This window comes from Enhydra lutris, unplaced genomic scaffold (assembly GCF_002288905.1).
Source record: "Enhydra lutris kenyoni isolate GAN:26980312 unplaced genomic scaffold, ASM228890v2 scaffoldscaffold14, whole genome shotgun sequence".
In the NCBI taxonomy this organism is placed as follows: domain Eukaryota; kingdom Metazoa; phylum Chordata; class Mammalia; order Carnivora; family Mustelidae; genus Enhydra; species Enhydra lutris.
In genome coordinates, this window is record NW_019154098.1 from 49,399,805 (window position 1) to 49,426,894 (window position 27,090).

Below are 27,090 nucleotides of genomic sequence, written 5' to 3' on the forward strand. Positions count from 1 at the left end.
TAACAGCAGGGACTGGAAATTGAGATAACTCATAGAAACTTTAGCACCCATGCCCCTAAGCAGTGCAAATTTGCTTAACAAAGTGTGAAATGCAGAGTAGATACAGCCTTCTCATTTCTAATTTCTTCCTCGCATACCTCCAGCACTCAATAATAAAAACAGATCAGTGAACACAAGTGAGGAAAGAAAGGAATAATTAGGAGAAATAGCAGAAATAAGAACGCATGAGACTACCTGCCACATTGCTTTGCTTTTGCTTTTGAGAGAGGAGGATTTAATTCATAGTAGATATTGGCAGAGATGAAAAGTTGTTAAATTCAGCTTTGTTTTTGCTCATCATTTCCACAAATCACTGTAGGAAACAGGAAGGAAAAAACCTCATATTCTATTGGTATTTGCCTTAATAATTGAAGGAATGTCAGGGCTCAGGATGAAGTTTGCTGACCTGCCTAATCTTCAAGATGGCTCCCAAATATACTGAGTGTGTAGCTTGAACCATTTCGGAAAAAACTTGGGAATTTTCCCAGAATTAATTGCGGAATTAATTTGAGTGTCAGAATGACCCTTCTGAAGAATATATCCTTCTAAACAGGAACCCTGAAATTTGAAGTGCTCTCTCACTAAGGGTTACCTCACTCTACATGAGGCTCTTGCATTTGTACACTTTCTCCAAATTAGTACATAAACCAACCACAGAAGCTTGGTTTGGTCTTAATTTTGCACATGCTGTCAGAACCTTGTTCTCTGAGGAATGTCTACTCCATTTGAATGCTAATTAAACTTGCAGGAAAGGCTTAAATTAGCCTAGAAATATGCAAGAAATCATGAAAGTTTTGGTTCGTTGATTATGCCAGATCTCCTTGGAAAATTACTGAAATGATCATTAAAAAATAATTAAAAGTGCTGAACTATTTTTAAGTGCCCATTATGTACTTCTACCTCCAGTCAGATGTAATAACTGCCTTTGAAAAGTCATTCTAGTTCCTGGAGAATTATTTCATGAAAAGAATAAGGAATATACCCTTGTAGTAATCATTACTTCCTGGAGTAATCTCTTGGAAAACTAATATTCAGATACTTTTCCTTTTTTTTAAATAATTCATCATCATTTTATTGTTTTTTTAGAGATTGGTATTGATACTGGATTTATCATTAGGTATGCTCTATCTGTATATATTCTACAGAGTCAGGTGACATATGTGCTGCTAGTTCTAATGCTATCATCTGCCAACCTTGTAAATTTGCTCAAGACACTTAACTTTTCAAGCCTCTACTACCAATTTTTAAATATCTTTGACCTCACTGGGATTTTTGCAAGAATTAAATGAGTTAAGATCCCTGAAAATGTTTTGCAATTATAAAGTAGCATGTTCTGATAGAAGAAATGCAAGTATTAAAATAAGGAGTAATGTAAATATCAGATATTATTATGATTTTTTTAAAGTACTCTGTAAATGTTAGATGTTATTAACATTGATATTATAGAAATAATTGTAATAAGATCCATCTGTCTTGGAATTTCTACTTTGATCTACGTTTGAGAATAAATACATGCTTAATATTCTACACAATGCAAAATTTAAAAATATTTGCTTTGCACACTTAGGAGATGTGCATTCTAGGCTTCCTTTTGCTTCTAATTACAGTCATGGAGTTTTGGTTAGTCAACCATGCTGATCTGTGCCTTTATTTTTCTTTCTGTAAAATGGAAATAATAGTGCTTACTTTACCTTCCTCATAAAGGTAATAGGAAGATAAAATGAGAAATTCAATGTCACAGATGTTAACTAAGAGGTAGAATCCGAAAATTTTAAATTTAAAATTTAATATGACAAGAATTAATATTCAGGAAAGGGAAACAACTGGGATGCCTGCATGGCTCAGTTTGTTGAGCATCTCACTCTTCATTTTGGCTCAAGTGATGATCCCATGATCAAGTCCATGTGGGGCTCTGCACTCAGTGAGGTGTCTGCTTGAGAGTCTCTCCCTCTGCCCCTCCCCTGACTTGTGCTCGCACTCTCTATCTCTCTAAAATAAATAAATCTTTTTTAAAAGGGAGGGTGGAATGAAAACAAACCTTGGTATTAAAGGATCTTAAAACTTCACAGAAAATGGTTAAACTATATTTACCTCATTCATAAATGAGTGCCTATATCAAAAGCCCTATGCTCAGCACTGAAACAAAGTAAACATTGTCTCAGCCATCACAGAGCATAAACTATAATCAACACTGTTTAATCCTGAGTTAATTTTAATGTATTCTAATCTTTTGAAAATATGGCTAACAGGAAAATTTAGTGAATTCAAATAACCAGTCCCCTCCTGAACCAAGTAAGTAAATTCACTGTGTTCATGCTATGATTTTATACCTCAGGGTGATCAAAACCCAATTCATTAAGACTTATAGGTGTTATTATCCAAATAGTTTGCCTAGTATTATGCAAACCAGCTTATTTAGAATTTAACAGCTTTTCTTGACCCGATTGCAATTTAGGTCTCTTATATGATATATTTATTCTTTCTGGATTTTGGAGTGAGAAGAGATATTCAAAGAGGCACACAATAACCCATTAGTTTGCTGATTTGCATGATTCAACAAAAAAGTTACATTCATGGCTTAAGATTTATTATAGCAAAGCATACAGTGTAAGAACAGGAAGAAAAAGTTACACATAGGCAAAGACTAGAAAAATCAGGTGCAGGCTTTCTAGGTCCTACTTCTGAGAAGATCATAAGGATACATTTTTCTCTCCAGCTGTAGACCTAAAGACAAAGAAAAAATGTCTCCACTTAGGGAAACCCATCAGAGTCTTGAGGTCAAAAGTTGTTAAATGGTGCTGGTCACATAGCTACATGACCAGCCATGATTCAGACTCCAAACCAGATACCAAATACACATCATAAATCTTTGTGTTTACATTAAACAATGTTGACAGCCTGGTACATCCTGCTACACTGCCCCAGGCATACAGAATAACACTATTAACCAGTGACTCTGTGAACATTCCAGGAGTTTAATTCTCAGGGCTTGAACAAGCATCATTGCCCTGGCTCCAAGAGTCCCCAGAGATAAGCAAAAGAGAGTCCCCAGAGATAAGTAAAACAACCTGATGCATTAACACTTTCTTTTCAATATGGAACAAGAATAATAGCTTAAAGGTCTCCTGTGCTCCAATTACTAAATTCAGACCTCAGTGTTACAGGCATAAGAGTGGAGTTGACCTTTGAAAGACTATAGCCCATGCTCTTTTTAAACACCAAGCACCTTCTTCTAAGCATAGCAGTAGCCACCAAAGCCTGGGTGACTATGGTTACAACCAGTTATTTCCTCTACCTGTGCTTGTCCCTGAAACTGTGTGCTGACTGAAACATCTTTACCTTGCCAATGGTGCCATACAGTGCTTACCTGTCTAGTAGTGGCATACAATGCTTCCATATTGGGAAGTATCACTTCCCTACTAAGTTCCTTTCATGTGATGTGTCCAACCAATATCCATAACTACCTCAAGTCTTAATCACTTTTACATTGATATTTCTTGCTTTTTTTATTTATATTTATTCCTCTGGAACGTTTTATATTTCTTAATTTGGGGGCATAATTGTCAAGAGTTAAGTAACTACCATTTCCTCTTTATATTTGGCATACAGGGAGAAATTGGCAAGGAAATGTATATCATCAAGCAAGGTGAAGTCCAAGTTCTTGGAGGCTCTGATGGTACTCAGGTTCTGGTTACTTTGAAAGCTGGAGCAGTATTTGGAGAAATCAGGTAGCTAAAAGATACATCATAAGTATTAAAGTCTATTATTTGTCATGAAAGAAAAATCTTGGGTCATAAAATAACTAAGCTTCCTGCTCAAATTTGACAAATGTTTGATTGTTCTGAGAGCATTGGCAAAATAAGGATTTTCACATTTCTGTTTATCCCTCCTTCCCCCAAAGACCTAGCTCATTCAGCTCCTTAGTGCCAGGACCTAGTAAGTGCCTGGCAGAAGGTAGATACTAAGTATATATTGAATATGTATATATGTGAGTGAATCAATGATGAAACAAGAGGTTGGGAGAGTTAATTGTTGGAAAACTTAAATTTCAGGCTAACAGAGCAGTTTTGAGTGGGCCAAGGAGGTGAGTAACAACCAGATTTTAAGGTATTTTAGGTCATGGTATGGAATTCATTTTATGGAATATGCATTTTATTTTAAATACAAATGGATGCCAGTGGAGGATTTTAGGCAAAAGTGATACAATTTGAATTATGACTTTAAACAACCACTCCAACAGCTATGTGGAGAAGAGACAGTAGAAGAGCAAGTATAAAATAGAGGATTGTTCAAGTGAAAGATGATGGAGTCTTGAACTAGGATGCTGGCTCTGAAGGGGAAGAGAAGTGTGTACTGTCAGGCAGTTACTGACCTAACAATTTCATAGCTGCTAAGAAATTATCTTCAGTGTTCCAGAGAGATGGGCAATTTCAGATGACTTCATATTAGTATAAGATATTTCCTGAGAATGTTGAAGCACGTTATATCTCTGTTAATAATGTGGCCTCCCTTTTTTAAATTTTTTTCTCCTTGCTTAAAACAGAATGGACACTCCTGTGAGGGTCCTTCTTTGGGGCAGTGCTGGAAACACTTCTCAGAATGTTCAAGATTTTAGTTATTTGCCTATTTTCTATTGCTTCCTTACTAGGAATCCTTACAAAAGTGATTTAATATTTTAGTGACTTAATAACCACTGTAATCTTCAAGGTCATAAAACATGCAACAGTCTAATCTGAAACATCACAGAAATTAATTAGCTGACCTCTCCCAAGGGTTGAGTGCTCCCTGAAGAATAAAGCTTTATAAATACAAGTATGTTAATTGCTGATACTATCATCACAGGAGGAAATACTCTAGGAGTAGTATCCAGGTGCTGCTGAGCTGCAATTGAAAAGAATCTTAAAGATTCTTAAAGAATCTTAGATTCTTGACAATAACTTCTCAAATAAATCTCCTATTACCCATTTGGTTTCTAAGGCCAAATTGAAGCCAGTAGACCAGGCAAGCTCTATACTTGCTCAGTAGTCTGGTTGATTCAAGCAAAAGGGAATTTTTGCCTTGATTCTCTTCTTGGCTATCGCTGAGGAGAAACAGGGTGCATCTGGCTCTTCCCAGATAGCCACAGGCTTCGTAGGCCCACAGCTGTCATATGCCCCTGGAGCTCTAGTTATTTACTCCAGTGATGGAAGCATGACTGCCAAACATCTAGATACTGGAAAGATCTGGTGATCATGTTTACTACTCAAAAATGCTGTGACCTTTGTTAAAATGATCTATATCCAACACTATCATACAGCTTTTTAAAGAAGGTTCTTTTTTCTGAGGCAATAAAGAAGAAAAAAAGAAGAATTGAGGGCTTTCAAAGACATTGTATAGTAATCTAAAAGAGCAAAACCCTAACTAAAATATAGATTTACAGCCTTTCATGGAGAAAACCCAGACCATACTTCCAATTAATATCTGAAGAGTACAGACACCCCATTTTTTTTTAAATGTGCTAACTAAACTTTATTAAAATGTTGTTCTAGGGTATTATAATTTTCTTTTTTTTTTATTTTATTTTTTATAAACATATAATATATTTTTATCCCCAGGGGTACAGGTCTGTGAATCGCCAGGTTTACACACTTCACAGCACTCACCATAGCACATACCCTCCCCAATGTCCATAACCCCACCCCCCTCTCCCAACCCCCCTCCCTCCAGCAACCCTCAGTTTGTTTTGTGAGATTAAGAGTCACTTATGGTTTGTCTCCCTCCCAATCCCATCTTGTTTCATTTACTCTTCTCCTACCCCATTAATCCCCCATGTTGCATCTCCTCTCCCTCATATCAGGGAGATCATATGATAGTTCAGACACCCCATTTTTAATAGAGAGACTTAGGGTCTGCCAAAGGATGGTTTTGTAGTAGTTCTGACTCCATTGTTTTCCTTGCACATACAGTAAGTGCCAAGTCTTATTCACCAAAAAAATTTAACCACTTCCTATTCTCCTTCTGCTTCTCACCATTCTTGAAACACATATGAACTTCTACCATTGGTATCGTTATTGTGATTTCAATAGAATCTCCTACTGGTTTCATATTTCTTTGGAATATCCTTCCCCTGGAAAATATCTACTCACTCTTCAGGACTCAGTTCATGGGTCACCTTTGAAGCCACTTCTAATCACCCCCAAAACAACTAGAGGCTCCCTGTTCTCTGCTTCCATACTATTTTATTCATAACTTTATTATAGTAGTTAACACTGATTTAATTACACTTAATTTGTTCAGATGGATCTTCCCAACAGATGAAGTTATTAAAATATAAGAACTAGAACTTTCCATCTATGTCACCAGCAGCTACATAAAAATAATACAGTAAGCCGATACAGTAAGCAACATAATTTCTTCCTCACTTTGCTCCTCCTCACAAGCACAATTAACAACTATTAGAAAACAAGACACTACTGAGAGAATCCTACAACATGTGGGTGAGGCTGGAGCACCACCTGTACCACAGAAACCAAAAGACTGCATTAGAAGGGAAGGGGCGCCTGGGTGGCTCAGTTGGTTAAGCAACTGCTTTCAGCTTAGGTCATGATCCTGAATTCCCAGGATCTAGTCCCACATCAGGCACCCTGCTTAGCAGGGAGTCTGCTTCTCCCTCTCTCTCTCTCACTCTTTCTCTCAAATAAATAAGTAAAATGTTAAAAAAAAAAAAAAAAAGGTAAGAGAAGTAACTACACAGTGACCACATTGCCCCTTCCCAAGGTCAGCATAGCATCATACAGAGGTTTCCCCTGAGCCTCCAGCTTCTCCAGTGTGAAAAGAGAACCCAAAGGGGACAACCATCTCCCAAGCATTGTGGAACCCCATACCTTGATCTTTCACCACAATGATTGCAGGAGAACCTGTGTCTCAACCACTGGGAACCTGACGGTGATGGAGAAGAGAGGAGAGGCTTGCAATATCTAGCAAGTGGATCTTGACAGACTAAGTTCATACATGCCATGCCCAAGTAGAAATCCCAACTAGCAGCTTTGCAGAACCAAACCAGGAATGCACTCACCCGGGAACTCAGCAGAGTGTGGAACCGTCTGATTCTGATCTTCAAACAAGGTTTGCAGACCTTAGAGCCCCATTTGCCCTCATTCAGGCAAGGAGCTAAACCAGTCCCACCCACTATGGAAAGGTTTTTGGCCCCATCTGATCAGAAATACTAGTAACAACTGCTGGAATCAGTGTGGGCCAGCGGCACTCAAGCCAAGAGGCAGGCAGGCAGAGGTGAATGGTCCCAGAAAAACCAGTACTGGGCATTGAGCATTCCCATGATATGCACAGGCAGAGGGATCAATTCATAGATTCATAGTCAAGGCTAAAAGAGGCTTTTCAATTACAGAACCTACTTGGGAAATTTAGAATAGCCTAGAGCTGTCCCTTTCACTCCCATGCAGGCAAGGGAGCTAAGGCATAGCCCTAACTCCTGTGAGTGCCTTCTGGCCCCATCTGACCAGTAAGGGCTGGAGACAACTCCTGGAAACTACTCTGGCCCAGTGGCACTGAAGCCACTCAATCGAGGTAGGCAGGCAGCAAAGCTAGTGGCCCTGTTCACTCAGGGAACTTGCAGTGCGGGTTGGCTTGAGTTAGCAAACAATGAGCTTTACCTGCTTTAAAGCTACTTTTCCCGCTGTGCCCAGGTAGGGAATCTAATTTATACTCCTGCTCCTCGCTGACTACAGCCTTTAGCTTATCCAACGAAGGAACCTAACCAGAGTACATAGGAGGCTACATATCCCATTCAACTGCCCTACGTACAGTGGCACTTGAACAGAGAGTACAGCCCACAACTTTCCCCATCCAAAGGGAAAAATCAGTTGTCTCACCTGAGCAAGGAATTCAGTACACACTCTGGCCTGATTCAGGTCCCCAAACAATAAGCTGGGTTCAATCCTGCTGCCTTTCTACATCAGGGAAGCTTGTTTATAGTCCCATCTACTACTGAATCCTGTACCCAGTCTAGACCATTTAGTAAGACTCACCAGAGAATCCAGGCAACCATGGAGCCTGTCCTCCAGCCTCACTTCGATAGAAAACCAAGCCAGCAGTCCTATCCAGCTATTCTCAGCCAATGGCACAATCCCCCATGTCCTTCCTTAGAATTTGAACAGTTGCATCACATAAAAATTGACTGTAATAGCAGGCTATATCTGCCCAAGGACATACCAGCAGACACCCAGAAACCCAAACTGAACTGACTGGTGAAGAACTGAGTCTGTCAAAGCAAACCTGTAAAGTCTAATTATTCAAATGTGTAGATAATAATGTAAAAAAAATCAAGGATCATGAAGGCAGATATGACAACACCAAAGGAAATTAATAAAGCTCTAATAACTGATCCTAAAGAAATAAAGATCTATTAACTGTCAAAGGATTCAAAGTAACCTTCTTGTTTATGCATTGACAAAATAAGAAGTTCAACCAGAGACGCGTGGGGTTGTGTCATCAAGAGTTCTTGAGACCCCTGGACGTTCTATGTCTCTCCCGGGTCTCACTGCACTAAGTCTATGCCCCTTTCTCAACTTGACCTCAGTTGGTTACATCGAATAAGAAGTAATAGTCATCCAAAAAAAAAAAAAGAAGAAGAAGAAGAAGAAGAAGCAGAAGTAATAGTCATCTCTGCATTAACAAAAACTAGAACATTTCAGGATGCCTCCTCTGGCTCAGTCAGTTAAGCGTCTGCCTTCAGCTCACATCGTGATCCCAGGGTCCCGGGATGCAGTCCTGCACTGGGCTTCCTGTGCAGCAGGCAGGCTACTTCTCTCTCTGCCTGCTGCTCACCCTACTTGTCCTCTCTCTCTCTCCCCCTCTCTCTGACAAATAAATAAAAATCTTAAAAAAAAAAAACCAAACTCTAGAACCTTTCTAAATGCCCACCAAGAGGACATTAAATACCCTAAATTGTGTTGTAGTTTTTAAATGGAAAACTATGGAGCCCTCAAAAATAATCCTATGGTCAAGGTGCCTGGCTGGCTCAGTTGGTGGAGTGTGTGACTCTGGTTCTCAAGGTTGTGAGTTCAAGTCCCACACTGGGTATAGAGATTACTTAAAAATAAAATCTTTAAAAAAGTTCAAACAAAGAAATAGAATAATGAAAAAAATATATATGTAATATAAATGCAAGAGTTGAAAAGCACGTAATTGAACTGAAGAATTCAATAGATAGTTTCAAAAATAAATTCAACCACACAAAAGAATCAGTGATCTGTAGGATAGGACTTAGGAAATTACCCAGAGGAGCAAAGAGAGAAAAGAATTTAAAAAGTGAAAAAGGCCTACAGGAATACACAATGATATCTTGATACATTAACCCTTTATCATTATATTATGACCTTCTTTGTCTCCCTTTACCATTTTTAACTTAGAGTCTATTTTGTTTAATATGATTATAGCTACACTAAAAAAAGATATCTGCAAACCCATGTTCATAGCATCATTATTTACAATAGCCAAGACATGGAAATACCCTAAGTATCTACTGGTGGATAAATGGATAAAGAAGCTGTATTCAGGGGCACCTGGGTGGCTCAGTCTGTTAAGCTTCTTCCTTCAGCTGAAGTCATGATCCTAGAGTCCTGGGCTCTAGCCTCACATCCGGCTCCCTGCTCAGCAGGGAGCCTGCTTCTCCCTCTCCCTCTGCCACTCTCCCTGCTTGTGCTCTCTCTCTCAAATAAACAAATTTTTTTTTTTTTAAGTTGTATTCAGGGTGCCTGGGTGGCTCAGTGGGTTAAAGCCTCTGCCTTCAGCTCAGGTCATGATCTCAGGGTCCTGGGATGGAGCCCCGCATCAGGCTCTCTGCTTGGCAGGGAGCCTGCTTCCCTTCCTCTTTCTCTGCCTGCCTCTCTGCCTACTTGTGATCTCTGTCTGTCAAATAAATAAAAATTTTTTAAAAAGAGTTGTATTCATATATGTATGAATACCCATATACATATATGAATATAATTCAGCCATAAGAAATCCTGCTATTTGCAACAATATGGATGGACCCTGAAGGCATTATGCTAGGTGAAATAGATCAGATAGAGAAAGAAAAATATTGTATGATTTCAGTTATATGTAGACTAAAAGAAAGGAAGAAAGAAAGAAAGAAAATATTCATTAAAAAGGCTTGGGGTTACCAGAGACAGAAGGTGGGGGGAGGGGAATTGGAAGATGCTGGTCAAAAGGTGCAAACTTTCAGCTAAGATTTTATTTATTTATGTATTTGTCCAAGATATATAGAGAGAGCACAAGTAGGCAGAGCTGTAAGCAGAGGGAGAGGGAGATGCAGTCTCCCCACGGAGCAGGGAGCCCAACGTGGGACTTTGATCCCAGGACCCTGGGATCATGACCTGAGCCAAAGGCAGATGCTTAACTGACTGAGCCACACAGGCACTCCCAAACTTCCAGTTATAAGACAAATAGGTACTAGAATTGTAATGTACAACATGATGACTATAGCTAACACTGCTGTATGATAGATAGGAAAGTTAGGAATAATTCCTAAGAGCTCCTATCACAGGAAAACTTTTTTCCTGTTTTCCTTTTTTCTTTCTTTTTTATTGTACTTATATGAGCAGATGAATGTTAGTTAAACCTAGTGTAGTAACCACTTTATGATATATGTAAATCAACTCATCATGAAGTATGGCCTAAATTTATACAGTGACTCATGTCAATTATTTCTCAATAAAACTGGAATTGAAAAACTATAAATAAATATTGATTTTCATTTATATCCCACTTCCTTTCAAAAATAATTTGTAGGTATATTCAGTAATTTTTGTTTATTTTTTTTAAGATTTTATTTATTTATTTGACAGAGAGATCACAAGTAGGCAGAGAGGGAGGCAGAGAGAAGGAAGCAGGCTCCCTGCTGAGCAAAGAGCCCGATGTGGGCCTCGATGACCCCAGGACCCTGAGACCATGACCTGAGCTGAAGGCAGAGGCTTAACCCACTGAGCCACCGAGGTGCCCATATTCAGTAATTTTTAGTTAATTAATTCATTGTGATTTATAAAAACAACTGAAATTTATATCTAGGACCCCTTACAGCATAATGTGAAGTGTCTCAAAGAAAACCATGCATGACATGGTAAACAAGGATGGCCAACAAGAAACAATTGGTTCCCTGAAGACCCTTACAAACAGATGAGACAAGGAAACGAAAGATTCCAATACCAGGTGATGAAATGTATGGATTACACCCAAAGATGGAGTATACACAGGATGTTAAGGAGTACAAGGCTTCAAAATGACCAGTGTATCCCTTGGATTTGGCAATTACTTGAGCTTATTTGGGAACTGACAGAAGACATTTCAGTGTTCCTCAAATGACACATGCAGAAAATAATGTGTGCACAAAGGTCAATGCTGGTAGTCCCTACTATAGGATATGTAAATGATTTTTCACGTAATGCCTATAGTGGTTGCATGGTGGCCCCCACAAAGATATATCCATGCCCTAACCCCTGGAACCCATGAAGATAAAATATAACCTTACTAGGAAAAAAAGCAAAAACAAAAACCAAAAAAGGCTCTTTACAGATATAATTAAGTTAAGGATCTCAAAGACAAGATCATTCTTAATTATCTGGATGAGCTCTATTTTGAATGACAAGTATCCTCACATGAGACAGAAAAGGAAAGACACACAGACGCAGGGGAAAGAGGGAAAGACCATCTGAAGACTGAGGCAGAAATTGGAATTATGTAGCTAGAGCCAGGGAATTCCTGGAGCCACCAGAAGCTGAAAGAGGCAAGAAAGATTCTTTCCTAGATTCTTTGGAGGAAGCCCAGCCTCGCCAACACCTTGATTTTGGAATTCGACCTCCAGAATTGTGAGAGAATGCATTTTTATTGTATTGCCACTGGTTTTGTGGCAATTTGTTAAAGCAACTCTAGGAAACAAATACCAAACTCTTTAAATTGTTAACTTTAACACTTTTACTGGGCGGAGGGAGGGGGGCATGCTTAATACCTCCTTCTACTCACCCTACATGGCCAGTGTACCTCTGAGACCTATCAGTCTTACCTCCTTGATAAATCTCCCATCATTTATATCTTACCATCTCCAATGCTCCTGCTTTGGTCCAACCCACCTCCACTTCTCACTGGACTGTAGTGGCCTAGTTTGCTTTTCCTACTCTAATATCTACATCTTCTGCAATCCAGTCTCCACTCTACAGCCAGAGGGATCTTTGGGAAGCACAGATATGATTGTGTCCCCCCCCACACACTTCTGCTTAAAACAATTTGATGCTTTTACAGTTTTTAGGAATAAGAACAAAGTTCTTATCCTGGCCTACAAATTTCTACAGAGGCTAGCCACTGCTCACCTCTCTACTCACATTGGATCCCACTCCCGTGCTCTCTTTAATTCAGGCTTCAGTTCCCTGAATATGCCACATGACATATGGCCTTGGGGAGTTTTTCACACACGCTGTTACCTCTGTCTGGACACTTTCCCATCTCCTTTACTTAATCTCAGCTTCTTTCAGAACTTCCTATATTCTCCACTATAGGGACCTCCTAGTTCTCTTTGCTATATGCTCTGGTCAGACTATATTCCTTTCTTTCTGAGAACTTATCCTTGTAATTATGCCCTCCCTGGTGCGTTTATTTCTTTGATTTCTTTTCTCCTCACTTATTTGTGGGCACCAGGACTATTGTGTGTGGCTGTTCCAGTTGTGCTGTGCATCAAGATGACCAGTGAGGGACCATATTCCACTCCTGAGTCGTGATCTCTGCTATTGTGCTCTTCTTCATGCACAGTTACTCTTTTCTTTCCAAATGGGAGCATTTTTCTGGCCCAGATTTGCACCCACAGGACTGCAGGTGCCCAGAGAAGCTACATTTTTCTATTTTGCACAAAGGCACAGGTTTCCAAGGACAATAGCAGACACCATATTTGGTTTGTTCTGCACTCAATTCCCAGCCCTTAGGGCAGTGCCTGGCCCATATAGTGACTAATAAATAGCTATTCAATAAGTAAGTGAATAAATAAATAAGTGAATGTAATTATCTTTCTATCTTTGCAAATGTACTAATACACATTCATTTTTGTCATGAATATGCAAATTTAGCCATGTGCTCTTTTAGTCAGTTTTTATTATTAAGAATAGCACTGCTGTGTTTATCTTTATAAAATTACTTTGCTTTTATTTCTTTTAGGTTTATTCCCAAAAGTGAAATAACTAGGTCAAAAGGTAGAAACATTTCTATAGCTCTCGTATAATATGGGCAGATTGTTTTCCAGAAAAATTAAATCAATTTACAATACAGCTTGCACATATAGCTATTTTTCCCTAACATCACTGGCTTTACTTTATTATTCTCATTGGTTTTGCATTTTAATAAGTTGTTTTAATTTGCATTTCTCTAAATAGTGCCTAGAAAATAATAGGCATGCAATAAATATTTTCTAAATGAATTAATGTTCTATGGACCTATTTATTTTTATAAATGTGATCACTTATTTAACTTCCATTTTTCTTTCTTTTTCATCATCCTTTTTTCATTATATATAGCATGTTATTAAGTAGAATTTAGGCATTTTGATATATTCTTAGGTATTTTAGATAGATATTCTTATGTATTCTTATGTATTTTGATGTATTCTTATGTATTTAAATTTAAATATTTAAAATATTTAAATTCACATCAATTTTATTGGTCAAATCACCCATTCTGAGAATGCTTTTTTGATATTTACCTTGTATTATAGTGAAAAGCCTCAAATTTTTGAAAAATAACTTTAAACATTTTCCCCCTCTATACCATGTTTGCCTATTTCTCCTGAACACTCAGTTTTTAAAATAAGAGTACCAGAGAATACTTCTAGTTCTTCAGATCATTTTAATTCCATATTCTTACACTTTATCAGAATAATTCAATTATCCCTTTCTGGCCCCCAACCCGGTGTCCCCAAACCCCCGTGCCCCCAAAAGCTGCCTTCAGCCCCTCTTCCTAAAGACAGAGAAAGTAGATTCATTAGAAACATGAGCAAGGGTAAGATATTTTGATTAATATTGAGAAAGAAAATTCTTTATTTTTATTTTTTCCTATATCTAACCTGTAAACACTACCTGTGTTACAAATATGTATTTATATTTTCACTATATCATTTTGTAGGCCATCTCCTTGGTTGTGTAGCACTTTTTGCTTAGAGCAAAAAGCACACCTCATCTAAGTTTCACAGTATTCCTGTAAACAACTATATTATCAGTACCATTATTAAAACATGCATCCAAATATCCTAAAGACACCTCCTAAAGTAACTTTGTCCAATGTCTCTAATTCTATGAAGATCAAAGTTTCTTACCACCATTTGGAACAGCAGGGAGGGGGTCAAGATTCTGATAGTCAGACTTTGGCATATCTTATTATACCAGCCTGACTGGCTTTCTCCCTTATTTTTTCTATTGTCCACGGGCAAGTAAGTATGTGTCATTAAAATAATACCAATGCCTTACTGGCAGCACTAGAATTCAAGTGTAAAGAAAATGTCTCTTAATTAGTCAGCTCCAGCCTTACATTTGAATTCCAACAGTGAAACTCATAGTATTTGTTTTTTAGTAAGTCACTTCACTGATTCCAGAACTCAGTTATTAAGTCAGTAGGTATAGGTAAGAACTTACATCACCAGATAGACATGGTCATTAATATATGTTATTGTTGGCTATTTTGACTCCAAAGAAACTTTTAGTAAACTACTATATAGTTTGTTTGATATGGTATTTTCTAACCAGAGTATCAATTACAGAGAATTCTCCTGAGCACTTGAAAGCATATAGATAAACAGAGCTCAGAATAAAATGTACCTTTTATTCTTTTTTTCCTCTCCATATCCTTAGAATTTTTACCTAGATTCTTCATTGTTCATCCACTTCCTCTGAAGCTATTTCAACTCTATTATCAAGACCTGGGGGGAAAAGGGCTTTGTGTTTTGTATCTGTGAAATCTAAACTCTCTAACTCTGATGAAAGTCCACATACACAGATTTTTCTCAAGCTATTAAAAAAAAAAAAAAAACACCACCAAATTCTAGGTTAACGTGTGTTTGCCTTGCAGTAGTTTTATGAATATCAAAGTATCTGCAAAGAGCAAGCAGCTTGGGCAGAGGTGACACTAGAACATCCTCTGATATTTGCTCACCTACAAAAGTTTTGTTAGAATTATTTTTAGTGAAGTGGTAAAAATTTTCAAGCAACGAAGTGATTTCCAGTAACACTGAAAAGGATAAAAGAGTTTCTCAGAAAAAGCTACACAGGTGATCTAACCTCCTGCTCTCTAAATAATCATCCACTTAGAAATTTGCTTAATGAGAACAGACATTTGAAGTTTTAATCTCTCACTCAGCATTGGATGTGATACTCTTTCCATCACCAGTATTCAGAGACAGTTTTATTTCTATTCTAGGAAATGATTCTTCTACATGGGGAAAAAAAAATGCTTTTAAACTAGAAATATCTTTATTTTAGGAAACATTCTCATTTTTTTACATTTAAAGCATTTGTCATTTGTTTTTTTTTTTTTAAAGAGTTATTAATTTATTTTAGGAAGAAAGAGTGTGAGTTGGGGGAGAGGCAGAGAGAGAATCCCAAGCAGACTCCCCACTAGCACAGAGCCTGATGCAGGGCTCAGTCTCATGACTCTGAGATCATGACCTGAGCCAAAATCAAGAGTCAGATGCTTAACCCACTGAGCCACCCAGGTGACCTGCATCTGCCATTTTGAACTTCATTTACCTGTTTAAGAAATCTGTATAGGTTTGCATCCCAATTCCACAACCTATGAGATGTGTGACGCTGAGGAAGTTACTCAGCTGAGACTTCATTTCTTCATCAGTTAAAATGGATTAGTAATAATATATAACTATCCCATAGAATTGGAAAGCATTATATGTATTAATACAGAAAAAAGAACTTAGGGGGTTCTTGGGTGGCTCAGTCGGTTAAGTGTTGGACCTTGGGTTCAGTTCAGGTCATGATCTCAGTGTTGTGCCATTGAGCCCCACCTCAGGCTCTGCGCTCAGCATGGAGTCTGCTTGAGATTCTCTCTCCCTTTTCCTCTGCTTCTCCCCCACTTACACTCTTTCTCACTCTCACTCTTTTTCTCCAAAATAAATGAATAAATATAATCTTCAAAAAAGAAAAAAACTTAGAAAAATGTCTAACTCATAGTAAGCACTCAAAAATATTAGTTAGTAGTAATACTATATTTTCTAGTCTGACAATCCTCACCCACACTTATCCCACTCCTAGATTATAAGCCGTTTATGGACAGATGTTAATCACCTTTATAGCTCCAGAACTTAGCATCGTATCTAGCTCATTATGGAGTATGATATTTCTACACACTCTTAATTTATCTCTAATTTCTTTTTTTCCTTTTCATTTTATACAGTGAACTCCTCACATTCTCCCACGTGATAGACATCTAAGGCATAATGTTCCGTACAATGTCAAACTCATATAGAAACAGTATTTATTGAAAGTCCAGCTGAGGGGCGCCTGGGCGGCTCACTGGGTTAAAGCCTCTGCCTTTGGCTCAGGTCATGATCCCAGGGTCCTAGGATCGAGCCCTGCATTGGGCTCTCCGCTCAGCAGGGAGCCTACTTCCTCCTCTCTCTCTCTCTGCCTGCCTCTCTCCCTACTTGTGATCTGTCTGTCAAATAAATAAATAAAATCTTTAAAAAAAAAAAAAAGAAAGAAAGAAAGTCCAGCTGAGAAAGGCAGTGTTTAAGAGGGATTATTTGGGGCACCTGGGTGGCTCAGTGGGTTAAGCCGCTGCCTTCGACTCAGGTCATTGTCTCAAGGTCCTGGGATCGAGTCCTGCATCGGGCTCTCTGCTCAGCAGGGAGCCTGCTTCCCTCTCTCTCTCTCTCTCTCTCTGCCTGCCTCTCCGTCTACTTGTGATCTCTGTCAAATAAATAAATAAATAAATAATCTTTAAAAAAAAGAGGGATTATTTGTTCTCTGTATATTCTAGGTACAACAAAAAGAGTGCAAGTTACCTGGAACGCATCATACTGATGCCCTTCCTCACCTACAGAATTATTCTTACTGAACTGGACTTTGGAGTGACACACAGCCTTTAATGAGGAAAATAGCACAGTTTTAGCAATTTATTTTTGCATCTATCATAAAAATATGAGGATGGGGGCACCCGGGTGGCTCAGTGGGTTAAGCCTCTGCCTTCAGCTCAGGTCATGATCTCAGGGTCCTGGGATCAAGCCCCACGTTGGGCTCTCTGCTCAGCAGGGAGCCTGTTTCCTCCTCTCTCTCTGCCTGCTTGTGATCTCTCTCTCTGTCAAATAAATAAATAAAATCTTAAAAAAATATATGAGGATGGTATTCACCATTTACATGAAGTCTCTCTACTAAGCCCTTCAAGAGGCATTCTTATCTTTCTTAAAGCTAAGAATTCATCTTTTTTGAAGTATAAAAGACCAAGAGTCAAAGTTGAAGCCCTCTTATAGCAAAGTTTGCATTTTTTTATGAATCCCAGTTATGTCTCCAGTCTAGTTTTTCTTTTGCTCTTCCATTCAATTTACGCCCAATTTATACCCCTCTGCATTCTACTTATCTGTGTGAATGTTTTCTGGATATGCTAGCTCTGCTTAAAAGGGCTGTGCAGGCTGTGCACTGCACAAGTCCCGGGAGCTCCAATCACATAGTTTATGTATGCAGTGCACAATTTATGATGCCATATGTGGCAACTCTTTTAGCTCTCTGTGATTTATATATATCACATACATCTGTATTAAATATATGTATATCATATATGCATAATGTGTATATATGTATATGTGTATGTACACACATATATGATCTCCATGTCACTACTTATTCCTCACATTTACATAGTTTTGCATATATAGGTCCTCTCATACTGAATATACCTTCTCTCTGACATGAACACATCTGATTTCACTCACTTATCTATACATTAGTGCTATGAATAGTACCACTAGTACTATGATGGTTAATTTTATGTGTCAACTTGCCAGAGCTAAGAGATGCCCAGATAACTGATAAAACATTATTTCTGGGTGTGTCTGTGAGGATGTTTAGGGAAGAGATTAGCATTTGAATAGAGTGGAGAAAATCACCCTCACCAGTGCAGGTGGGATCATCCAATCCTTTGAGGTACTGAAAAGGTAAAGGAAAGGCTAACTGGCTCTCTCTGCTTGAGCTGACCCATCCTTCTTCCCCTGCCTTTGGCCATCAGACATCAAAACTCTTGGTTCTTGGGCTTTCAGACCCAAACCTGGATTTACGCTATTAGGCTTCCTCCAATCTCCCCTCAGTCCAATGACACCACCAGCTTTCCTGGGTCTCCAGCTTGCAGATGGCAGATTGTAGGTCTTCTCAGTCTCCATAACAATTCCCATAATAAATCTCCATATATATATGTATATATAAATATATATATATACACACATATATATGTATACATATATATACACATATATAAAATATATATACTTAATATGTATATTAAACACATAAATACATATACACACATATATATGTACATATATTTGTATATATCCTATTTGTTCTATTTTTCTGGAGAGCTCCAAGTAATACAAAGTTATATTTATTATTACTTACTACAGTTACATGCCACAAATTAGGAATTAAAGTTTCTCAGCCGGGAATTTTACCTAATAACACTTTCTTCATAATTAAACACCAGGAGTCTATAAACACCTATTTCTCCCTAAAGATAATCAGATACTTATAGTAGGTAATAAAAGATGGCCTTGTTTCCTAGAAGAGTGATTAAGTAACCTGCTTAGAAATGTGTGTGATAGGAATATCTGGGTGGCTCAGTGGGTTAAGCCTCTGCCTTTGGCTCAGGTCATGATCTCAGGCTATTGGGATCAAGCCCCGCACTGGGCTCTCTGCTCAGCAGGGAGCCTGCTTCCTCCTCTCTCTCTCTGCCTGCCTCTCTGCCTACTTATGATCTCTGTCTTTCAAATAAATAAATAAAATCTTAAAAAAGAAAAAAGAAAGAAAAGTGTGTAATAAATGGCAGAGTTATCTGGTTGCAAAGTCTATATTCTTTACACAAAATCATACTAGGCTTGAATAATTCTTCCTTTGCCCTCTAACTCACTCCACTGAATACATGGTAGGTGCTCAATGAATACTTACATGGTTGGAATAAAAATCAAAAAGATTTAGTTATTAAGTTATTGTCTAAAGTCACAGCACACAGAGGTAGATCTAGAATTAGAATCCACTCCTTTCTTTCCTGGGCCATTACTCTCTTCGCTATTTTTTGACCTGCAGACACTTATTATTAACCTCCACTATTTATCCTCTAGTATGTGCTTTCAGAAACTATATGGGGTCGGGCATATTTAGGGATCTTCTTACTAAGCTATTTAATGCATGAAACTTTCCATTGGTGGAATGCTGGAGAAGCATTTTGTGGACAGAAGGAAAAAAAAGGAGGCTATTTTAAACATTGCTGAGAGAGTTTGGGCAAAATCCATCTGGCAAACAGACTATTTCTTCTGTTCAAAAACTCATCAAGCACTCTAAACGTGTAACCTGTAGGCAAGTTTAATTAAACCTTGAGAAATCTCAAAATAACCTGACATTTAAATATGTTATTTCCGTTCTGCTCTCATTGTCTGACACACACAGAGACATTCTTAGGCCCAAATTAAGCTCCCCAGTGCCATCTAGCCCTGCCTAACTACTGGATTACCCTGTGCACAAGGCAACAGGAATGTAAATGAAATAGTCTTATTCTATCATTGGCCTTCAAATACCAACATCCATTTCACAGAAAGACAAGTAAGAAGATAGATAGGAAGTTAGATGGATGGAAATAGATTGATAGGCAGGCAGATAAGGTAAAATTCATTCCTCTTCAATAAAAAGAAAAAAAGTGAAAGCAAACTTGTCTTGGGAAGAACCTTAGGAAAGGAGTAAATAATAAGTTTTGGGGGTGGTGTGCCTGGGTGGCTTAACAGTTAAGCCTCCAACTCTTGATTTTGGCTCAGGTCATGATCTCAGGGTCATGAGATTAAGCCCCCTGTTTTGTTCTGAGCTGGGTGTGGAGCCTGCTTGATATTCTCCCTCTCCTCTTTCTCTCTGCCCCTTTCTCTTTGGAAGGAAGGAAGGAAGGAAGGAAGGAAGGAAGGAAGGAAGGAAGGAAGGAGAAGGGAAGGAAGAAAAGGAAGGGAGGGAGGGAGAAAGGTGGGGAGGGAAAGAATGAGGAAGGGAAGAAAGAAAGGCTGTTTTTGCCATGGAACAAGAAATTTAAAATGTGAAGTCACCAAACAAAATAAATAGTCATTTAACATGGTCAACATTTATGGATTCCAAATATCTTCTTTATGTATTGAGGGAGTATTTACATTTCTAAACATCCTGGATAGACCTGGACCAAGTTCAGTGAGAACTGCTGGAAAGAGGCTCTGTTTGATTCCTTAAGGTGGCCTAATTAGGACTTTTTCCTCCTTTTTTCTGTCTTCTCTGTTTTCACCTGAGCATTCAACTCTCCTTTTTTAGCATGTCAGTTATACTTCTTTTAAAGACATTTTAGTGGTAGCCCTAGAGTTTGCAATATACATTTTTTCACTTTTTTTTATTAACATATAATGTATTATTTGCTTCAGAGGTACAGGTCTGTGAATCCTCAGTCTTACACAATTCACAGCATTCACCATAGCACATACCCTCCCCAATGTCCATAATCCAGCCACCCTATCCCTTCCCTGCCAACCCCCCAGCAACCCTCAGTTTGTTTTGTGAGATTAAGAGTCTCTAATGGTTTGTCTCCCTCCCGATCCCATCTTGTTTCATTTTTTTCCCTCACTGCCCCCCATGACCCCCCACTCTGCCTCTCAAATTCCTCTTGAATGCAAGCTGGTGCAGCCATTCTGTGATACACATTTGAAACTAATTTAAGTCTACCTTCACAGAACACAACCTATGGAGCAAGAACCTTACACAGTATTACCAATTCTTCCCTAGCAGCCCGTAAGTCATTCATTTCATTTATCCATTTTCTATAAATCACCCAAAGCATTGTTATTTTATTATTTAAAATTATTTTAGGTCAAAATTAAGAATAAGAAAAACAAAGATTTTAGTTTTATTTTACCTTTATTCCTTCTCCAATGTCCTTCATCCTTTTATGTAGACCTGAATTTCTAACCTACATTATTTTCTTTCTTCCTGCAGAACTTCTTTCAACATTTTTGCAGAGTAGGTGAACTAATGTTGAATTCCCTCTGCTTTTATTTTTCTAAAAATATCTTTTTTCTTTTTCACCTTGAAAAAGTAATTTCACTGTACATAGAGTTCTAGGTTGCTGATTTTGTTTCTTTCTTTTTTTTTTTTACTATTTTTATTTTTATCAAAATACATAATTGGCATATAATATTGTGTAAGTTTTAGGTGTACAACATATTGGATTTAGAAATTCATATATATTGCAATATAATTACCACCACTGCATTAGCTAACTTCTATCATGTCTAGTTATAATTTCTTCTTTGTGGTGAGGACAATTATGATCTAATCTGTTAGGACCTTCAACACTATATTTCTCTCCCCTCTCTTCTTAATTGCATGGCTTCTCATGAAAAGTCTGCTGATTATTATCCTTATTCCTCTTATAGGTGTTTTGTGCCAATCTAAACTTATCAATAACCCAATGTTGTGGTTGGACTGGCCTTTCTGGTTTTTATTAAGATTGTAAGACACAGGGGCACCTGGGTGGTTCAGTTGGTTAAGTTTCTGCCTTCAATTGAGGTCATGATCTCAGGGTCCTGGGATCGAGCCCCTCCACACTCCCTGAACAGGGAGTCTGTTTCTCCCTCTCCCTCTGCCACTCCCCCTGCTTACTCTCTCACTCCCAATCTCTGTCAAATAAATAAAATCTTCAAAAAAAAAAAAAAAAAGATTGTAAGATGCCTTTCAGCAACAAACATTAGGAAACCTTGAAAAAGTACAAATTTATTACTTACAAGACCTCAAAAATTACACAGCCCACCTGATGCCACACACCAAGGTCACAGAGAGGGAAAGAACGCAAAGGCCTGGGGTTCTGCTTCTATTGGGGTTGAGAATGGGGGTCTAGGATTTTGTGGGCTCACTTTTTATTAGTGAATTTAAAATATAAGAGCAGAAATTTAAAGTATGGGAAGTGAAAAAAAAAAAAGCTAGCCCAATGGTTAGTTATTAAACTACATCTCTAAAACAAAGCCTCACTGGGGGAAGGTAGTCTGGCTTTTTAGATAATTGGGTGGCTGGCAATGTATTTAGTGAAGATCAGCGTCTTTGAAGTGAATGACTCTTTGAAATGGCAATCAAGCTTAGGTCAAGCACTTGGATTTCAAAAACAGGAATAAAACACAACTGTCAGAGGTAGGTACTTATTGTTGTGATAGTCTTCAAGCCTCCTGGATCTGTGGTTTAATGTCTGTCATTAATTTTGGAAACTCCTTGGCCATGATTACTTCAAGTATTTTTTCTGGTATTAAAGAATGATATATGGTATGTATTTATTTTATGTATATGTACACACAAAAGTTACATATTTACTTATACTTTTTGAAATTGTCCTATAGTTTTTGAAGTTTGGGAGCAGGTTGTTGGGGTTTTTTTTTTTTCATTCTTTTTTTCTCTTTACATTTTAGTTTGGGAAATTTCTACTGACCTGTCTTCAAACTCATCTGTTTTCTTGGTCATGTGCAGTGCACTGATGAGCCAAGCAAAGTCCCTCTACATTTCTGTCACAATGTTTTTTATTTCTAATCTTTCCTTTTGAATTGCCTTAGAATTTCACTCTCTCTCCTTACATTTCCCATCCATTCTTATATGATGTCTACTTTTTCCATTAGATCCCTTAACATATTAATCAGAGACATTTTAAATTCTCTGAGAATTCCTATATCTCTGTCATATCTCAGTCTGGTTCTAATGCTTTCTTTGTCTTGTTATGCTGTGTTTTTCTTGTTTTTTTAGTCTGCTTTATAACTTGTTGTTGGAAGCTGTACATGATGTAATTGGTAATAGGAACTGAGGTAGATAGGTCTTTAGCATGAGGTTTTATGTTAATCTAGCTAGGAGTTAGATTGTCTTTAATATTTGCTGCAGCTCTAGGTGTTAGAACTTCCAAATCTCTCTGAAATGCCCTGTTTCTATCTCCCCTTTTGACTTTGGCCTTCCCTAAGAAAGTCTGCATCTTGCAGCTATAATCCACTATTATTATACAAGAGCCCCATTAGTCAGTTTTATGGGGAACAAAGAGGATGGGGAAGATGAAAAGTGAAGCTAGAGAAACAAATAGAGGATATCCAGTCTAAAAAGACTGTGAGCTTCTGGAATCTGGGGTGGAATCTCATGGGGCACTGATGGCTACAAGTCCTTCATTTGAGATGGGATTTCAAAACAAAACATGTTGAAAACTGTTGCCACTTCCATCACCACCACATCTAACTTCCTCCACACAATCACCTGAACTCTCATCTTCATCTTTCCAAAGCAGTGTAAATGGTTAAAATATTTTATACCTATTTTTTTTAATTTTGGTAGAAGACTGAAACTGGTGATAAAGATTCACTTCTCTCCTCTTTCAGCCTCCTAGCAGCAAGAGGAGGAAATCGTCGAACCGCCAATGTGATAGCCCATGGGTTCGCCAATCTTTTAACTCTAGACAAAAAGACCCTCCAACAAATTCTAGTGCATTATCCAGATTCTGAAAAGCTCCTCATGAAGAAAGCCAGGTATGACCTTTAAAACCCCATTAGAGTTTGGGCAGTTATCAACTTTCTCCATGAGATGCATTTAGCAAACAACTATATATGCAACTATCTGTTGAAAACTTCTCAGATTAGGAGAAAATGTTAGTGTTTTTGATAGGTTTTTCCAGAATTCTTACAGTACTATCTAAAGTAGCCTTTCTCAGGGTGCTTGGGTGGCTCAGTGGGTTAAAGCCTCTGCCTTCGGCTCAGGTCATGATTCCAGGGTCCTAGGATTGAGCCCCACATTGAACTCTCTGCTCAGCAGGGAGCCTGCTTCCCCCCCCCCCACCGCCTGCCTCCCTGCTTACTTGTGATCTATCTTTGTCAAATACATAAATAAAATCTAATAAAATAAAATAAAATAAAGTAGCTTTTCTCTTCTATTACAGTGTGCTTCTAAAGAAGAAAGCTCCAGGCACAGAGGCAACTCCTCCAAGAAAAGGACTTGCCTTTCTCTTCCCACCAAAACAAGAGACACCTAAAATGTTTAAAGCTCTCCTGGGAGGTACAGGAAAAGCAGGACTTGCAAGACTACTCAAATTGAAGAGAGAACAAACCATTCAGGTGATAAGACAGAGTGGATGGAGGGCTATAACAGACCACTGGATTAAGTATACCCAGACAAGCTCCTGCTTTAATTCAATTTCAGACACTGGGATAGTTTGGATGCGTCTAATGTGAATAATTACTACTTTATTTATAGCATTTATTATTATCTAAACTATATCCTCATGTATCATTACATGTAATACTCATGTTTTATTATAGATATTTTAATACATATGTATATATAAATACATTCAGCTCTCATTATTTGTATATTCTGTATATTTGCCTATCTACCTACTCACAGAAATTTCTTTATAAACCCAAAGTCAGTGTTCAACATGGTCATTTGCAAACATATGTATATGCAGAGCAGTGAAAAATTTAAGTTGCCCAATGCACATGTTCTCAGCTGAGGTTGAACAGGAAGACACTCTACTTTCTTGTTTTAGTTCTCACACTGTAAACAAGTGACCTTTTCATGGTCTATTTAAGTGCTTTGTTTTTCTCATTTTTGTACTTCATAAAGATGAAGTACTACCCTGTGTTCATAAGCACAAAAATGCTCTGATGTGCCTTACAGAGAAAAGACACATGTTAGGTAAGCGTCATTCAAGCATGAGTTACAGTGCTATTGGCCTTGAGTTCAATATAATGAAACAATATATGTTGAATAAATGTCTCTAAACAGAAATACACATAAAACAAGGTTATGTATTGACTTGTTGACAAAAATTTGTCAACAGAGGCTCATAGGAACAAAATCTTGCATTATCTCTAGGAGCAATGGTTCAGTATTTGCTAATTTTCTGTTTGTGGCATCTTTATAGAACAAAACTACCAAGAATAATTAGAATCAATTGCATATGTATAAGCACACATATAAACCTATAAATATATAACATATTTTACCAGTGAGCCAATAAATATCTTCACAAATATTCAATCATTTATATATCACAAATGTTAATAGCCAAAAATAACTTCATAGATTTCATCCAAGCCCTTCTTGTAATAGATGAAGAAACTGAACTCCAGATCAACTTATTTGGATAAGATCACAAAAAGTGACAGAGAAAAACTATTACTCAGGTACTCAGACTTTTAGGCCTACACTGAGCTGCCTCTCAATTCTTAGAAACTTCAAGATACTCAAATGTTATTCTTTTTCTCTCTTGATTTTCATATTTCTTTGATTCTTGTAATAAGCCTACGAGGGCAGATATTGAAGACGGAGCAGGGATTCGGGTTTTCTGAATCTAGTCATGTTATCTATAACAACTGTAAGAAATGGGTGGCTGTGGATCTTTCAGAAGATCATTAAGCAAATATTATAAATCAGTCACACTCAAGAGACTAAAACTTGCCTTTCCTTTTTCACACACAAAGGCTATGGTAAAAATTAGGAATAAAATATAAACCAAATGCCTCATTTAATCAGCATGGAAGTAATAAGTTATGTAAAAGACTTATGGGGTACTGAAATATAGGTCATTGTGTTAAATAAGTTTCCCAGCTTTACATGTGCACATTCATACCTTGTACAAACCTTTCTTAAACTGACCTGAAGCATCATCAGCAAAGAGCATAGTATATTTTTTGCTATGAAATTTCTACAGATGATACTAAGCATAAGAGTTCCTAAAATCATAGAGCTCAAGCACCCATGGGACAAATGGAAAAGACTGTATGAAGAAAGAGAGATAAGTTTCTCCCTGAGATTCTCCCATGAGCTTATGCAGCAGGAAAACCATACTTTCTATAGTATTTTTATAGCATTTGGTTCACCCTTTTTTATTAGAAAATAAATATTTAAAATTTCATCTTCATAAAATAAATAAGTACATACTTTTAAGGCAAAAGCAAAGAATCCTGAGCACTAAGTCCAATAATTCAGAGAGCATAAGGACCAATGGGAAGAGAATTTCTTGTCAGGGACAAAAATGAAATCCAGAATTACTCTGTTAGGTCAAATGTGACAGCTCAACCTCATTCTTGCAGCACATCAGAAAGTTATCAAATGATAGTCAAATGCAAGGCAGACATGATTCCCACATTAATTCAGAGAATCTGCCTTGGTAGTGATCCTTAGCCATTGTATATTAATCAAAAGAGTCCAGTGTTCCTTTATTATGATCTCAAAACCAATTCTTGTAACTGCTTCTTCCAGAAAACAAGTGAAAATTCTGAAGAAGGAGAGGGTAAAGGAGCAGAATATGAAAATAAAGGAAGAGAGCCATCAGAGAAAACACAGGACAGCTCTGAATGTAGAGCAAATTCTATTACAGCAGAAGAACCCCAGCCGATTACAAGCGGAGCTTTACCCGGAGGAACTACTCATCAGTCCCTCATCATCAGCATGGCTCCTTCTGCAGAGGCTGGGGAAGAGGTTCTAACGATTGAAGTCAAAGAAAAGGCTAAGCAATAAATGTTTGATTATCTTTAGATATAATCTAGCTAATTCCCAAAGAGATTGTACCCAGAATTGTAGCTTAAATTAATGAAGGAAAAAGACCTTGCCAGGACCCTTGAGAAACCATAGACAAATCCCTAGCTTAGTTTCTAGGACTTATCTGAGAGTGTGATCTTATACAGTAGTAAGAAGATTATTTTAAAACCATCCCTATTCTCTGTTGTCATTAGCCTTGTGCAATTGGTATTTCTTCTAATTTTATGTAGTAAGGTTTTTTATTCCATTCTCTCTT

General features: G+C 37.7%; 1 protein-coding gene across 1 annotated transcript in view; it reads left to right on the forward strand.

Annotated features, from left to right (window-relative positions):
- Nucleotides 1-26,813, forward strand: part of LOC111146742 (cyclic nucleotide gated channel beta 3) — a 143,476-nt gene extending 116,663 nt beyond the window's left edge. The window contains 6 exon segments of the mRNA XM_022502417.1: nucleotides 3,649-3,767; nucleotides 23,675-23,821; nucleotides 24,229-24,403; nucleotides 25,404-25,458; nucleotides 25,461-25,477; nucleotides 26,556-26,813. Coding sequence (XP_022358125.1) covers nucleotides 3,649-3,767; nucleotides 23,675-23,821; nucleotides 24,229-24,403; nucleotides 25,404-25,458; nucleotides 25,461-25,477; nucleotides 26,556-26,813 — 771 coding nt within the window.
- The last annotated feature ends 277 nt before the right edge of the window (nucleotides 26,814-27,090 follow it).